The sequence below is a fragment of the Chinchilla lanigera genome, unplaced genomic scaffold, assembly GCF_000276665.1.
Source record: "Chinchilla lanigera isolate Chin_1 unplaced genomic scaffold, ChiLan1.0 scaffold00018, whole genome shotgun sequence".
NCBI classification, from domain to species: Eukaryota; Metazoa; Chordata; class Mammalia; order Rodentia; family Chinchillidae; genus Chinchilla; species Chinchilla lanigera.
This window is the reverse complement of record NW_004955419.1, coordinates 1,215,464-1,229,297: the sequence shown is the minus strand read 5'-3', so window position 1 is coordinate 1,229,297 and position 13,834 is coordinate 1,215,464. Positions and strand designations below refer to the sequence as shown.

General features: G+C 49.4%; 1 protein-coding gene across 1 annotated transcript in view; it reads left to right on the top strand.

Moving 5' to 3' along the window:
- Garnl3 (GTPase activating Rap/RanGAP domain-like 3) overlaps positions 1-13,834 on the top strand; it is a gene marked incomplete at its 5' end in the record, with an annotated part of 142,495 nt that overhangs the window by 103,256 nt on the left and 25,405 nt on the right. Inside the window, 7 exon segments of the mRNA XM_005382431.2 lie at positions 2,963-3,078; positions 3,430-3,534; positions 4,601-4,675; positions 7,617-7,728; positions 11,808-11,906; positions 12,197-12,313; positions 12,829-13,001. Of these exon segments, the coding sequence (XP_005382488.2) occupies positions 2,963-3,078; positions 3,430-3,534; positions 4,601-4,675; positions 7,617-7,728; positions 11,808-11,906; positions 12,197-12,313; positions 12,829-13,001 (797 nt within the window).

The following is a 13,834-nucleotide window of genomic DNA, read 5'->3' as shown; positions in this document are numbered from 1 at the left end:
GTGATACGCAGTACCTGACTCTGAGCCCCTGTCTTCTGATTGCAGAGCCCTGCCGCACTCCTCCCCGGAAGGCCCTTGGTTATTCTGTCTGAAGGCCCGGGGAGGGGCTGCCTCCTTTGTGATCAGAACCGAGCCCCTGGGTGTCATCCACTGGAGGCTCTTTGTGGAGGCCCAGCCCGCCAGCCCCAAGGTCCTGGCAGTCACTCAGCCCGGGCCTCTGTGAAGAGACTGGTTTCAGCCTTCTGCCAGGCACGCTGGGCACCGCAGCTACTTTGCTGGCTGCCTCCATCTCCTCCCGCCCACACACAGTCCGCCTGATTCTGTCACTGCTGCCGCGTGGCTTGGGAGCGTTTGGAAAACCTCTTGTCCTGCCCTCTGAGTCTGTCTTGATCACCTGGCCCAAAGACGGCACTGAGTCCAGGGCCTTACAGAATTCTTTACAGCCCCTGCTCTTCTTCTAGTCCGTTTTTTGGTTTTGTTTTTTTGTTGTTGTTTTTTTCCGGTACCAGGAATCGAACTCAAGACCTTGTGCTTGCCAGGCAGGCGCTGTGCCGCTGAGCTAAATCCCCAGCCCCTCTTCTTCTAGTCTTAATCCTTCTATAGGACTGGCCCACCCCGGCCTGCAGGCCAGGGCAAGACAGGCTTGCGCTGTCCCTTCTCTGCCTGTTCTCCCTGGTTTGTCCTTCACAGTCCTGCAAGTGCAGCCTCCCTCCACAGCCACAGAAGCCTCCTGTGTCTGTGTACCTCACATTGGACCCTTGAGGGGATGCGTGTCTCTTAACTCCAGGCCCAGCCAGGCCGCCTGAGTACCGCTCTTCCCTCCTGCCGCTTGCAGAGGTCCACCTTTGCTCCCCACCCTTGCCCCAGGGAATGGAGCTGGGAGGAGGCTCTTGACCGAGGCTTGCTGTGCATCACCACTTACCCCCAAGAGTGTCACCTCCGGCCTTTAACCTGCACCGCAGGCCCCTCCTGATGCTGGGAGCAGCGCACGGTGCAAGCCACTTGCGGAAGAGAATGACTGTCTCTTCTTTTTCACTGTCGGACCCCTTATTTCAAGTGCTGGGACCCACACGCAGGTGCCTGGAGAGGTGGGAGGGAAGGAGTGAGCAATGTGGGCGGAGTGGAGGAGTCCAGAGCTCAACTAGGTGCTGCCTTTCAGGCGCATGAGCCTGGGGTTGCCAGCTAGGCAGTTTTCAGAACAAGCCAGACCTCTGAAATTCTCTGCGAGATTGCCTGAGTCTTAAAATTGTGGGGTCCTTCCGATTCAAGTCCAGAGGCTCAGGCAGACAGGTAACAGGTGCAGGAGCCGGCAGCAGAGGGCTTGGAAGCCTGGGGCACCGGCCCAGCACTGTGGTCCTTTAAGCCCAGTTAGTGAGGGAGGACCCAGCTCACCAGCAGAATCCACCCATCTCAGTGGAGCCAGACTCGGAGTGACGGCTCATCACCCTCAGAGACCCGGGGTCCATTGGTTTCATTCGAAGGTCGAAAGGAGCACTGGGTGGAAGAATAGGCTGAGGGAGCCGAGGGGGAGAGGGCGTGTGTCGGGGGTGCAGTGGGAAAGGCGGAGTAGGGGGCCTGGATGGCTGACAGCAGGAGAACCCCTGGGACCAGAAGATGGATTCATAGAGAGGAGGAAATAGCATTTCAACAAAAATACTGGCCTTTCCTCCTAGTCGGCATAACTGAATCATCTAGAACAGATTTTTCTACGCTACTAAGGAGAAAAAAAAAATCCTCCAATGAAAATGTTCCCAATTACACAATTAAAGAAAATAGTAGACACCAGCCAGACACCTGTAATCCAGCACCCTGGGAGGCTGAGGCAGGAGGATCACAAGCTTGCACACAACAGGGGCAACTTAGCAACTTAGCCAGACCCTGTCTCAAAATAAAAAATAAAAAGAGAGGCTGATGTAACTCTGTGTGAAGAGCCTGGGTTCAATTGCCAGCAGCTCAAAAAGAAAAAAAGCACACATATTTGATAGTCCTTAAGAAACGTCTTGGGGCTGGGGATTTAGCTCAGCAGCAAAAGCGCCTGCCTGGCAAGCGCAAGGTCGTGAGTTCGGTTCCCGGTACCGGAGAAAAACCAAAAAAAAAAAAAGAAAAAAAAAGAAACGTCTTTCTGCACATAAGCCCCACTTGTCCCAGCAGACAGGTTATGTCTATAGAAAGCCTGTCTCCCAAATGTTCCATTTTTCAGTCTACAAACACTCACTTTCCTCTGGCCCATGTTTGAAAAGCTATTCATTTAAAATGTGTTCGCCTCAGCGTGCCCAACAGTGCTCTTCAGAGTTATTATCTCCCTTAAGTGTCAACAATCCCATAAGAAATATGGCCATACCCATTTTATGAAGTGGAAAACCAAGGCCCCAAGAAGCTGAAAATTTTGCCTTAGAATCCACAGCCAGCATCAGAGTGGATTCCACCCCACAACTGTCCTGCCTTCAAACTCCTGACCTCTGCAGCACGCATCCTGTCCTGTGCTCTAATGTGTAACTACATATTTTACTTTATTGTCTCTTAGTGTCCACAGCCTGCTAAAACTCCAGCTCCCTCCAGAAGCAACTGCCTTTAGGCTAAAAACCCCAGTATCCTGCTGAGACAAGTTTTTTTCCTAACAAAGTGCAGCAAATATATCCTTAACCCTGCTGCATGGCATCTGGGTGGGTTGAAGGTCAGGTGTGTGGCTAAAGCGCTGTCCAGGTAGAATCAGATCTATCCCCGCTCAGGAAGCCTGCTGTCCTAGTAAGACGGGGAAGCTCACTGTCCAGGGACTGGACGGATGCACACACACACGTGGAGAGTTTTCACGCTTTCTTCCATGCCCCGAAGGTCAGACCAGCGGCAGGCAGTACAGTATTAGGAAGCTGGGTGGTGTTCACGGTGAGCAGTTTCCTTGAGAAGAACATTCTTCATTGGTTACTGACGTTTGTAACCCCCTTTTAAACTTGATTTGTTGTAGTAATTAATGGTGAAAAAGCCACCCTGGAAACCCCAACCTTTGCCCAGAAACGCCGGCGTACTCTGGACATGTTGATTCGATCTTTATACCAGGATCTGATGCCAGATTTGCATAAGGTACCTGGGTCCATAATCTCCTTCCCTCCCGTGGGGTCCGAGCTGAGCTTTAGCACTGAGGCCCCGCTTAGAGCAAAAGCATCGCTTTGATCCTTGCTGTCAAGACCTCTGTGGCCGGCACGGCTGACGTTCCCTCCTGGCAGCCCCAGGAGAAGGGGTGTTGGACATCCATGCACAGGAACGAGTCTTCCTGAAGCTGGGGCCTGTGGAAATCCAGGTGCAGGCCTGGGGCAGGCAGGTGTGTCAGCCAGCTTTCTGGGGTAGTGTTCTTGGAACGTCATGCATTAAGAGAAGCCAGAGGGTAAAACTTGACAGCTGTTATGCAACTGGTCGATTGTTTTTCTCTTTTAGAACATGCTCAACAGACGGTCGTTCAGTGACGTCCTACCTGAATCGCCCAAATCAGCACGGAAGAAAGAGGAGGCTCGCCAGGCGGAGTTTGTCAGGATAGGGCAGGTGGGTTTTGCTCCGTAACCTCTTCTACGAGATGTGTGGTTATGAGTCCTGTCCCAGCTGGGTGAGCCCATGTGCAGAGACTCCATTTGCCTGCTTCGGGAGGAGCACTGAGATTTCTCAGGGTTGTCATGGAAATTGCAAGTGAGATTTGGGACAGCGGACAGATGTAGCTCTCTGTGTGTATCCGGGAGAGGACGGCGTTCTGTGGCAGTGGGGCTGTGAGTGCTCCAGTGCCTGGCTCTTTGGAGCAAAGGTCGCTGTTTCCCAGACCAGTTGCTTTGGCCCTTGTTTAAAGTGACCTGGCCTCGCCAGGCGTGGTGGCACATGCCTGTAATCCCAGCACGGGGGAGACTGAGGCAGGAGGATCCTTGCGAGTTCAAGGCCAGCGTGGGCTACAGAGTGAGCTCAAGGCCAGCCTGAACTGCATAGGGAGACCCTGTCTCAAAAGCAAAGAAGGGGGCTGGGGATTTAGCTCAGCGGCACAGCGCCTGCCTGGCAAGCGCAAGGTCATGAGTTCGATTCCCGGTACCAGGAAAAAAAAAAAACAAAAAAAAAGCAAAGAAGCAAAAACAAAAAAAATAAAGTTACCTGGCATCTGCCCTGAGCCATCAAGTTTGAGGAGGGACCTAGGAGTCCTATAATGCCAGCTCCTTGGGAGGCTGGGCCAGAAGGACCACAAGGGCAGACAATTTGGCAAGACCGTGTCTCAAAATAAAAAATATAAAAGAGGGCCAGGGTATGGCTCAGTTTTAGAGCACTCACTTGCCTCGCATACGCAAAACCCTGGGTTCAGGGCCCAGTACCACAAAGAAAAAAGAAGAAATCACAATACTGATATATTAACTAATTGAAATGACAGAGTGCATCTGGGGTGATTTGGGCTGAGACATTGTCCCTGGTTTCATCATATCCCATTAATTTTTTTATCTTCAATTATGAGTCAGCAGAGCAACCTGAAACTTTACTTTGAATCCTGTTTTATTATTTTTTTTCCAAATCAACTGTTTATCTTGCTGTTCCTTCGTTGCCTGATAACCAACCTTAAAAGAGATGTCTGTTCCCTAAGGCCCTGAAACTGAAGTCCATTGTGAGAGGGGATGCCCCGTCAAGCTTGGTAGCCTCGGGGATCTGTAAGAAAGAGGTGAGTTGGTGATACTTGCAAGCTGAAGCGTGAATATCCTTTATCCTCAACGGAAGGTATTGAGATTCTTGGGGGAAAGTTTGGGGGCAGAAGGCTCAGCTCCTGCACAGGCCTCAGAGGAAGCCCCAGATCATTTAGCAAGAGCCTCTGTGCTCCTACAGCACCCTCAGGCCTCTGCCTGCCTGAACGGAGCAGAGCTGCCGGTCAGCCAGGCCCGTTGCGCGGTGCTCCTCAAGGTTTATGTACGCGCACGTCGCCTGCACGTTCTGACGCAGTGTGTCGGGGCCAGCGTGACATCTCAGAGCTTGCATGCAGTTTCTGTGCTGCTGACTGTGGGCCCACTCTAACAGGAAGCCTCTAGATCTGTAGCAGGTTTCTCCAGCTAACATGTGATTGGGTCAGCCCCAGTCCCTGTTCCAGGAGATCTAGGGCCAAAGGGCTGCATTTCTGACTAGTTCTCAGAGATACTGCTTAATCTGCAGTTCACTCAGCCAGCCAGAATCCTGTGCCCCAGCTACTTTCTGTTTCTGCTTTTTCCATGGGGCAAAAGCCGAGTGTTAAATCAAGAACAACAACAAAAAAAAAAAAAACCAAAAACAAATTGCAGTGTGAACTTGTTGTGTGCCAGACTTTGTATTGTAAAAAAGACCCTATATACTTAGTCACTCAGAACTGTAGGCGATTCAAATGGAACAGTCACCCAAATACACCACAAGAGAGGTGTCCATTACAAAAGCGGAAGAACTGTGAAGACATTGACTTTAATGCCAAGAAGCTTGCTTTCAGGAAAATGTTGGGCTGAAAATGCAGTTGACCCTCAAATTCACAGCCGGCTTCAGACGAGACTTGACAGCAAAGCGCCCTTTCTCAAGGTGCGAGATTCCCGCTACTCACGTGTTCATGCGTGTAGTAGGAATTCACAGTGTTTCACGATACTAAAATACCACATTGCAGCAATGTTTAATAGCAGTCTTAAATTCTTAGACCGCCATTAAAAACAAAAGTCTGTGGACCTGTAACTTGTTCACCAGTGAACAAGGAGCAGCCTCCATTGTTGGGATCAGTTCATAGCCTGCCACAGGCCACCTTGGAGAAACTGCTCCAGAGGATCCTGCCAGCTGGTGTCTCTTGGCATGGCAGAGGCCAGAGTCACACAGACCGTTCCCTAGAGCCATCTGTTTGCAAAGCGCTGGGCTTTGTCGGCCTCCTGAGTGTCCACTGAGTCATGAGCCAGGTCGGTGTTCTTGGAGGAGCTCAGAAGAGCCCTGCCTCGAGCAGGAGAGCCTGGAGGCCCCTTACTGTCGCTGCAGAGACTGCAGCCAAGCCTCCCACCTGGTAGAAGGGGTCCAGGGTGAGGGTAGACGCCATCCATTCTCAGACCACAGCCTCTGTGGGGCCAGATCCGAGTTGGTCTCTGTCATTCCATGCCCTAGCACCCCGTAGTTTCTCAGACCTCACTGTCCCTGTGCCCACGACGAGCACCGCACACATGCCAGCCCATTACGTCGTACTGGGCACATCCAGCATTTCAGATAAAGTTTGGGGGATTCATAAGCCGCCCTAAGCCCCTCCATGGAAGCACTTACTGCCCTTGGATCTTCTAAACAAAGATGCCCTTTTAGCATAAGTATCCCGAACTTGTGTCCTCTGGACAGAGAACACTTTGTTATGAAGACTTGGCCATTCTGTCTCGGTGTTGTTTCCTAATGTGCTGATTTCTGTGTCTGTCTCCTGAATGACATTTATATTGGCTTTGTGTTTTCATGTCCTCTTGCTACAAGTCACAAGCTCAGAATTGCCAGAATCCTTCTTGGGGAAAATGCCACTTCAATTAGTGACCTGCCCTCAGGTAGCCCTTCAGGATATAAAATGTTCCCACATTCTTTAACTGATCTCACGTAGAGCAGTGCAGGCCCATGGTAGCACCTAGAATATTGTTTCTGTGGCTAAGGATTTGCTAGTAGGGAAGCATGCTGTTCCCTTCTAAGCTGGCACTAATACACACAGTGTGCACCCCTCAGCCCTCAGGATGCCCTCCAAGGTGAGCCCGAGTGCATTCCTTTCTGGGTACTTACGGACACACCTGTCAGCACCCAGGGCCATCTGTGGCCCCAGCTGGGGCATTTCCGGCCCTTGTGTTGGATGAAGAGTCACAGCTCCTTATGCTTGAAATGAAAACAAAATCAAGATTCAAGGAAAAGAGTCCACATGGCGTGAACATGCTTAGGGAAACAGGAATAGTTCCACTGGTGACGCTTGTTTTCCTACAGACAGAAGTTATTTTTTTCTTTAAGAGTTTGTAGCCTTGTATGGGTCAATAAGTATTTTCATATTGACAATATTAACCTCTTGCATTGTATATAATTTAATCTTTTGCTGAATCAGCAGCACAGATCTTTGTATAGTTATGTGGGACTTCCTTTTGTGATGAACTAATGTGAATTCTCTGAAGCTCAGGCACCAGTTGGCCCAACTTCCAGGTGTTAAAGAAAACCATTTGATTAGCAAATGTGATCAATGTTTCAACTGCCCACGGAACATTATTTCATATAGAAAGAGGCATGGTGCCAGAAACATGTGAGCTCACCGCGTTCCTATTGTATATAATCCCAGCACTCTGGGAGACTGAGGCAGGAGGATTACAAATTTAAGGCCATCCTGGGCAATTTAGCGAGACCCTGCCTTAAAATTAATAATTTAAAAATAAAGGTCTGGGGATATATCTCAGTAGTAGAGCACCTCAGGATTAATCCCCAGTACTACAAAAGAAAAAAATAAAGTTGAGTCCAGACCCCAGGTAGCTACCAGGGTCTGCTATGACCGTGCTCCCACAGGTTATCTGTGTTACTGTTTCAGGTGTTTCCTGGTGCATTTCCACTTGGTGGGCTGCGGTGTATTCTTTACGGTGCACTCATTTTCCGATGCTTGTGTTGCCCCGCAGCCTTGGGAGCCCCAGTGTTTCTGCAGTAATTTCCCTCACGAAGCCGTGTGTGCAGATCCCTGGGGCCAGGCCTTGCTGGTTTCCACTGATGCTGGCGTCTTGCTAGTGGATGGTTAGTGAGTAGCTGCTCCTACAAATGTCTTTATCTGTGTAACTTGTAGTGCTTCTGAGGTGGGTGCCCGCCAATCAACTCTCAAACCAAAAATGCATGGCCCACAGGGGGGTAATCAAAGTTCGATTTCCTAATAAAGCCCTTGTTTTCAGGGCAAGCAGAGGGGACGTACATATTCTGAGCCTTGCATGCTGGAGGCTGAGCCGTAGGCTCATCCCTTCCTCCAGTCCCCGGGCGCCCATCTCCACGGATGCTAAATGACTTGAAGACGACTCTCCTTTTCCCCCAATACTTACCATGGCCCCACCTTTTTATCTTAAATCAAAAAGGACGCGTTATTTACAGCCACTCTCTCAGGGATATGCTATCTTAAAACCTCAAAAAATTAAAAAGGATTTCTGATTTGAAAAGTACTTGGTGTCCAAAACAAATGATAAACAAATGATAGGTAAACAAACCACTTTGATGGATATAGAAACAGAAAGATTTTGACAAAAGAGTCAGGTTTCAGCTCAGAATAAAACCAAATCTTCCAACAGCCAGCTAGATGAGTGTGCCTGAGGCACAGAGTGGCCGCGGTGGGGGCGCTGTGGCCAGGGTGCTGTGGAGAGGGTGTAACTCCGCGTGGACAGGGCTCCCTCCCAGCGGGACGCCCCTTTGGATTCTTCTGGACTCTGACGAATGACAGCAGAACTGAGCACTGACCACAGGTCGTTTCCTGGGATGTCAGAGGGAGCCATAGGCACAGAGATGTGACTTCACGGCCTGTCCCTCTGGCTGCAAGAGGCAGCTTCCCAGTCTCAGTCACCATAGTGCCATCTTACCAGACTCCTAAAGCCACCACTGTGAGGGTGACATGATGGCCTACCTGTAGCATCCTGCCACCCTCGGGGAGGACCTTTACCCGCCCCCAGACTCTTGCTTGGTGTAGTCACAAAAGACCTGCTCTGTGCCAGGTGCCTTCTGTGGAATGGCACACCTCACAGTGCATTGCTTGGGACAGGGTTTAGCTCGGCGGTGCAGTGGCCTGTCTGGCAAGCGCAAGGTCGCAAGTTCAATTCCTGGTACCAGAAAAAAAAAAAAAAAAAAAAAGGAAAACAGACCTTAGGGGTTTAGTCTAGTTTCTTCGTTTCTTGTTTTGTTTTGGTTTGGTCTTTGGAGTTTTTTGAGACAGGGTCTCAGTATGTAGTTCAGGCTGGCCTTGAACTGACTATGTAGCCCACACTGGCCTCGAGCTCATGGCAATCCTCCTGCCTCAGCCTCCCAAGTGCTGGGGTTACAGGCATGCGCCACCACGCCCGGCTCAAGTCACTTCATTTTATAGTTGAAGAAACTAAGACCAAAAGGCGTGATGTGGCTTCCCACTGTCACAGGTTAGTGGCACTTCAGGAACTAGAACCCAGATGTGATTCCTAGCCAGGTGCTCTTTGCAGTAAGCCAACCACCTCTCATTAAAATTTAAGTCAACTCATGGTTTCTTTTCACTTTAACACAGGTTTCCAGAACTGTAGTCCTGGGTAAATAAGTACGAAAAGCTTTATGATGAATGTGAAGTCCTCCCGGTTTGCCCTGTTGGGAAAGAGAAAACATATTGTTAGTGACATTTGTAAAAAACAGACAGGATTTTAAAAAAAAAAAGAAAAAAAACCTGAGTTGTTCCTATTTTTTTAAATGTAAAATCCAAACTCACATTACCAAATTCCTTTCTGAAACTTTTGGCAGTATCAGATGTAAGGAATTTTGTGATTTCCAGAGAAATTTTTCCTTCCAAATTTACAGGAAAGTCATCTTCCCAGACAGTGGCTGTATACATCCACCATCTTAGATTCATTACGCAGATTATTATTCTCATGATCTGATATACGGTGCTTCTCCCCATTTGTTTTTTGCTTTTAAAAAAAAAAAAGGATAATAAGCCTTAAGGCTTTCTTTGTACTCACTGTTGTGCCGTAATTCTCTTACTTCTTTGTTTACCCCTTCTGGTCTGCACTTGATCACATTATGAATTGTTTCCATGATTGGATCTGTCCATTTCATTTCAGACTGAGTCCTGCTCTGGCCCATTAGCCGTTGCTTAATTTCGTTAGCCTTACCCCCGAGACTCGACTCTTTTCAAGGTCATTGTTAAAAATCAAGCTCCTCCGTTCTCAGAGTGTAGCAAAAACTGCTCTGAAGGGAGACTGAACACTGACTAAATGTGCTCCTGCCGTGCACGAAGCTCCGCAGCAGTACCGTAGGAAAGCAGCTGCTGCTTCATGCAGAGATTACAGGAAGGAGAAAATCAGCCGGCAGTCATTAAGCCCCCACGTCACTCTCTCCTGCCCTTGCCTCTGCCTTCCTGTGCGGTACATAAAACAGTGCATCCATCTGAGAAAGATTTGGTACAGAGCACATGCTAATTTGTTCTGGACTCAGCTTGGCAGCTACACCGTGTACCTCTGTTTTCCATGTAAAATGAAGGACTCTTGTCATTGGTGACCCCACACGCTGTAGCTGTGACCTCAGACAAGCTCTGAACACCCCCGAGTCTCAGGCTCCTCCCTTGCCGAATAGGAGTAGTGTAAATACCATGAAGTGGGTCACTGGAACATTTAGTTAAACACCACGAACCACTAAGCACCAGGGTGTGGCGTGGAGCGAGCCCTAGTGTAAGTCCTTTGCCATGGCTGTTGCCGCTCTGTGCAGCTGTTTCGCCAGCGGGAGCTGGCAGGAGCGTCTCGTGTTCTGAACAGATAGTCTGCCCGGTGGCAGTGCAAGGACTCTGAGAATCAGTTCTTTTTGTGAAGGCCTGGGGCCGAGGGGGACCGAACATGGCTGATGAGCTGTCATGAGATTTGTGTTTATTCTGAGAGTTACGGAGGAGTAAAAGCCAAACCCTGTATAATTAGAGAACTGGAGGCAACTGCGGGTCTAATACAAGCTTAGCAGGCTCTGTGCTCAGACCAGTGCAGAGCTGTCCAGGCCAGCAAAGCAGGAGGTCCTTCCCCGCTGGGAGCCAGTGCAAATCACAAACCCTGCTGGTAAAAACGCTGCTCCTTCTGGGTGCCGTCAGGGAGGGGTGAACTTCCAGCTACACTTTGGTTTCTGGAAGAAGAAAGACCCTCAGCACCCCCTGCTCCTAAATTATAATGAAGCAAAGCCACCAAACCCACAGCAGAGCCCTTGCAGACTAAATGCAGACAGAATAGACACGCCGCTTCGCTGCCGAAAATGTCCACACTGTCCCCGGTCATCTCCACCTGGCCCTGGTTCCACATGCACAACAGACACTTTTGTTCATGGAGCAGCCTTATCATTCTTTTAGCCCCCGATGTCCTAGGGTCCCCCAGAGGCAAAGTAATTGTTAGCAATTTACAATGCCAGTAGGTAACCTTAAAAAGAAATCCTGTGTAAAACCGCAGTCTGTAACCAGTTATCTGAAATCTCCTTGATCATTTCCACTTAAATTAGTTCTTTTCCCCTGTATTTAGAGAATTTAATTGATATTTTTCTTTACTTATTTTTGTCTTAAAAGGAGATTTCAAATTTTTATATAGAAAAATATTGAAAATTTATTGGGAAACTACCATTGATACAGGCACCGTGCATACTAAAATAAAGACATCATTATGTTCACTTTAAATGCAAAATTTTTAATTGTGCTTTCATGAGAAATAGACAAAATGACCTAAGATATGATGCACATTGAACTATTACATAAAAATAAAATACTTGAGAGATACGGCATTTCTTATTCTTTTGTTTTTAACTTCATGTTCGGTCCTTTGGTGCAACCCCAATAAAATTTGGTATTGAGACAAGTTGCTTTTTTTTTTTTATAAACTCTGGGGAGAAAAATAGCTCTCATGCCTTTGCTGCTGTGCCCTCTGTAGACACTCTGGAAGCCTTTGGGAAGGGAATGTGGGGGCTGCTCCCCAAGCTGAGGGAACAGTGCTTGGACACCCACATAGACCTTGTGAGAGCTCTGGAAACCGAGCCCTGCCTTGCAGAGAGAGCCGGGATCCACAGTTCCTGCAAGCAGCTGGGGTTGCAAAGCAGGGCCAAGCTGCAGGGATGAGTGACCAGTGCTCCTTTTCCAGATGACCTTCCAGCTGTGCCCGTGTTCGACAGAACTCTACCTGTGAAGCAAATACATGTGCTAGAGATCCTGGACCTTCTGGTGCTCAGAGCAGACAAAGGTGGTGCCTGCTCTGGGTGGCGGCATGGGGGGGAGGGGAGGAGAACACGGCGGCCCTCGGGCTGACACCAGCTCGCTGGTGGCTCACCGCATACGCTGTGCAGTTGTTTCTTCTGTTGCCAGCCCTGGGGTCCCTTAGTGGGTGCATTTGTGTGGGGGTCGGAGCGGAGCCGTGGAGGAAAGGGAGTAGATTCCCAGTTGCATTAAGCGGGCTGAGATGCCTCCTTCCCTAGTTTCCTCCAGCCTTTCACCTCACCCTCTAATCCCCCTCTGCCTTCCTCCCGGCACCAGGGAAAGACGCCCGCCTCTTTGTCTTCAGGCTGAGCGCCGTGCAGAAGGGCCTCGAAGGGAGGCCGGCAGGCAGGGGCAGGTCCGACTGCAGAGAAAACAAACTGGAGAAGACCAAAGGTGACTGAGTCTTTCTATTTTGATCTGATTTTTTTTTCAGATTGCCCAGATTTCATATGGAAAATAAAAATGAGCAAGAATTTGATCTCAGTTGGTTTGCTCTTAACTTGGAAACATCAGAGATAGTATCACCGTTTTCTTAAGAAGCTTAAAAGATAGAAAATCAGGTCAAGGCCTAGAAAAAAACTCTAGGCCTTGTGTCACAGATCCCAGAGGTGAGCTGAGCTCAGTTAACAAATCTGTAAGTAAAGATTGAGGTTGCCAGAGCTCTGATCACCTCCCACTTTAACCCCTGTCCTGTAGCAGGCATAAAGCAGGGCCTCAGACTCTAGCACATGGGAACTGTGACCTTCTTAACCTATTTGCACGGCAAGTCTGCATTTTTCCTAGTGTCAGAAACGACCCCTGAGTTGTGCTTAATTCCCAGGTTTCTTAAGACAGATTTCCAAACTGTCAAGGCGTGGAAGCTTCCAGAGCCCCTGTCAAGTGCTGAGCAACATCCGTTCTCTCCCCAGGCTGCCACTTGTACGCTATTAACACCCACCACAGCAGAGAGCTGAGGATCGTGGTTGCGATTCGAAATAAACTGCTTCTGATCACCAGGAAGCACAAGCCGAGCGGGGTGACCGGCGTCTCTCTGTTGTCGCCCCTGTCCGAGTCGCCTGTTGAAGAATTCCAGTACATCAGGGTAGGTTTGCTCTTCCCCTCGCTTCTCTCCAGGCCCAGGTGTCAGGGGCAATGCCTTCTTTCTAGCCCTGGAGCTGCCCCGCTGTCCCTTCACCAGCTCGGCAGCCCTCACCTCCAGTACCCCAGCTGACCCCAGAAGATGAAGCCAAAAGCTCACCCACTCCAGGGAGCAGCTACAGGGGCTGTTCTGGTGCTGAGGACAAGCAGGGACCCACAGAAGCCTCTGTCCCTGCTGAACTTGCTGTCTAGTGAACCACAGAAGAAATGAGCAAATGATGGCTGGCTAGCAGAAATAGGTCCTGGGAATAAAAACAAAGTAGAGTAAGGGCGGAGAGCAACAGAGCAAGGAGCTGGGGTAGCTGTTTTATGAAAGGTAGCTTATATAGGGGAAAGCCCTCCCTGAGGCTTACCTCGGAGCAGAGACCCAAGTGAAATACGAGAGGAGCAGTGAGAACACCTAGGGCAAGCGGGAAAGAGTCCTCGGGAATGGAGGGCAGCTGCTAAGTGCCCTGAGGCCTGCTGAAGGCCCCGCCCGGAGGCATGAGTGGCTGGAGCTCAGGGGACAAGGCAGGCAGGTCGGCTACATCCTCAGCATTTTTTTTTTTTTTTTTTTTGATACAAGATCCTTTCAGCCCCAAAGTTGCCCAGGCTGGGCTCAAACTTGAGAGCCTCTTGCCTCAGCCTCCCAGAGTACTGGCATTGCATATGTGACACCACATCTGCCTGAAACTTCTTCACTGATATAAAACAACTAATACTACTTGGGTATCAGACGATTAGAAAATCAAGTAAATCTAATTTCAGAAAACTATGTTGTTTTCTTTTGTGTGTGTG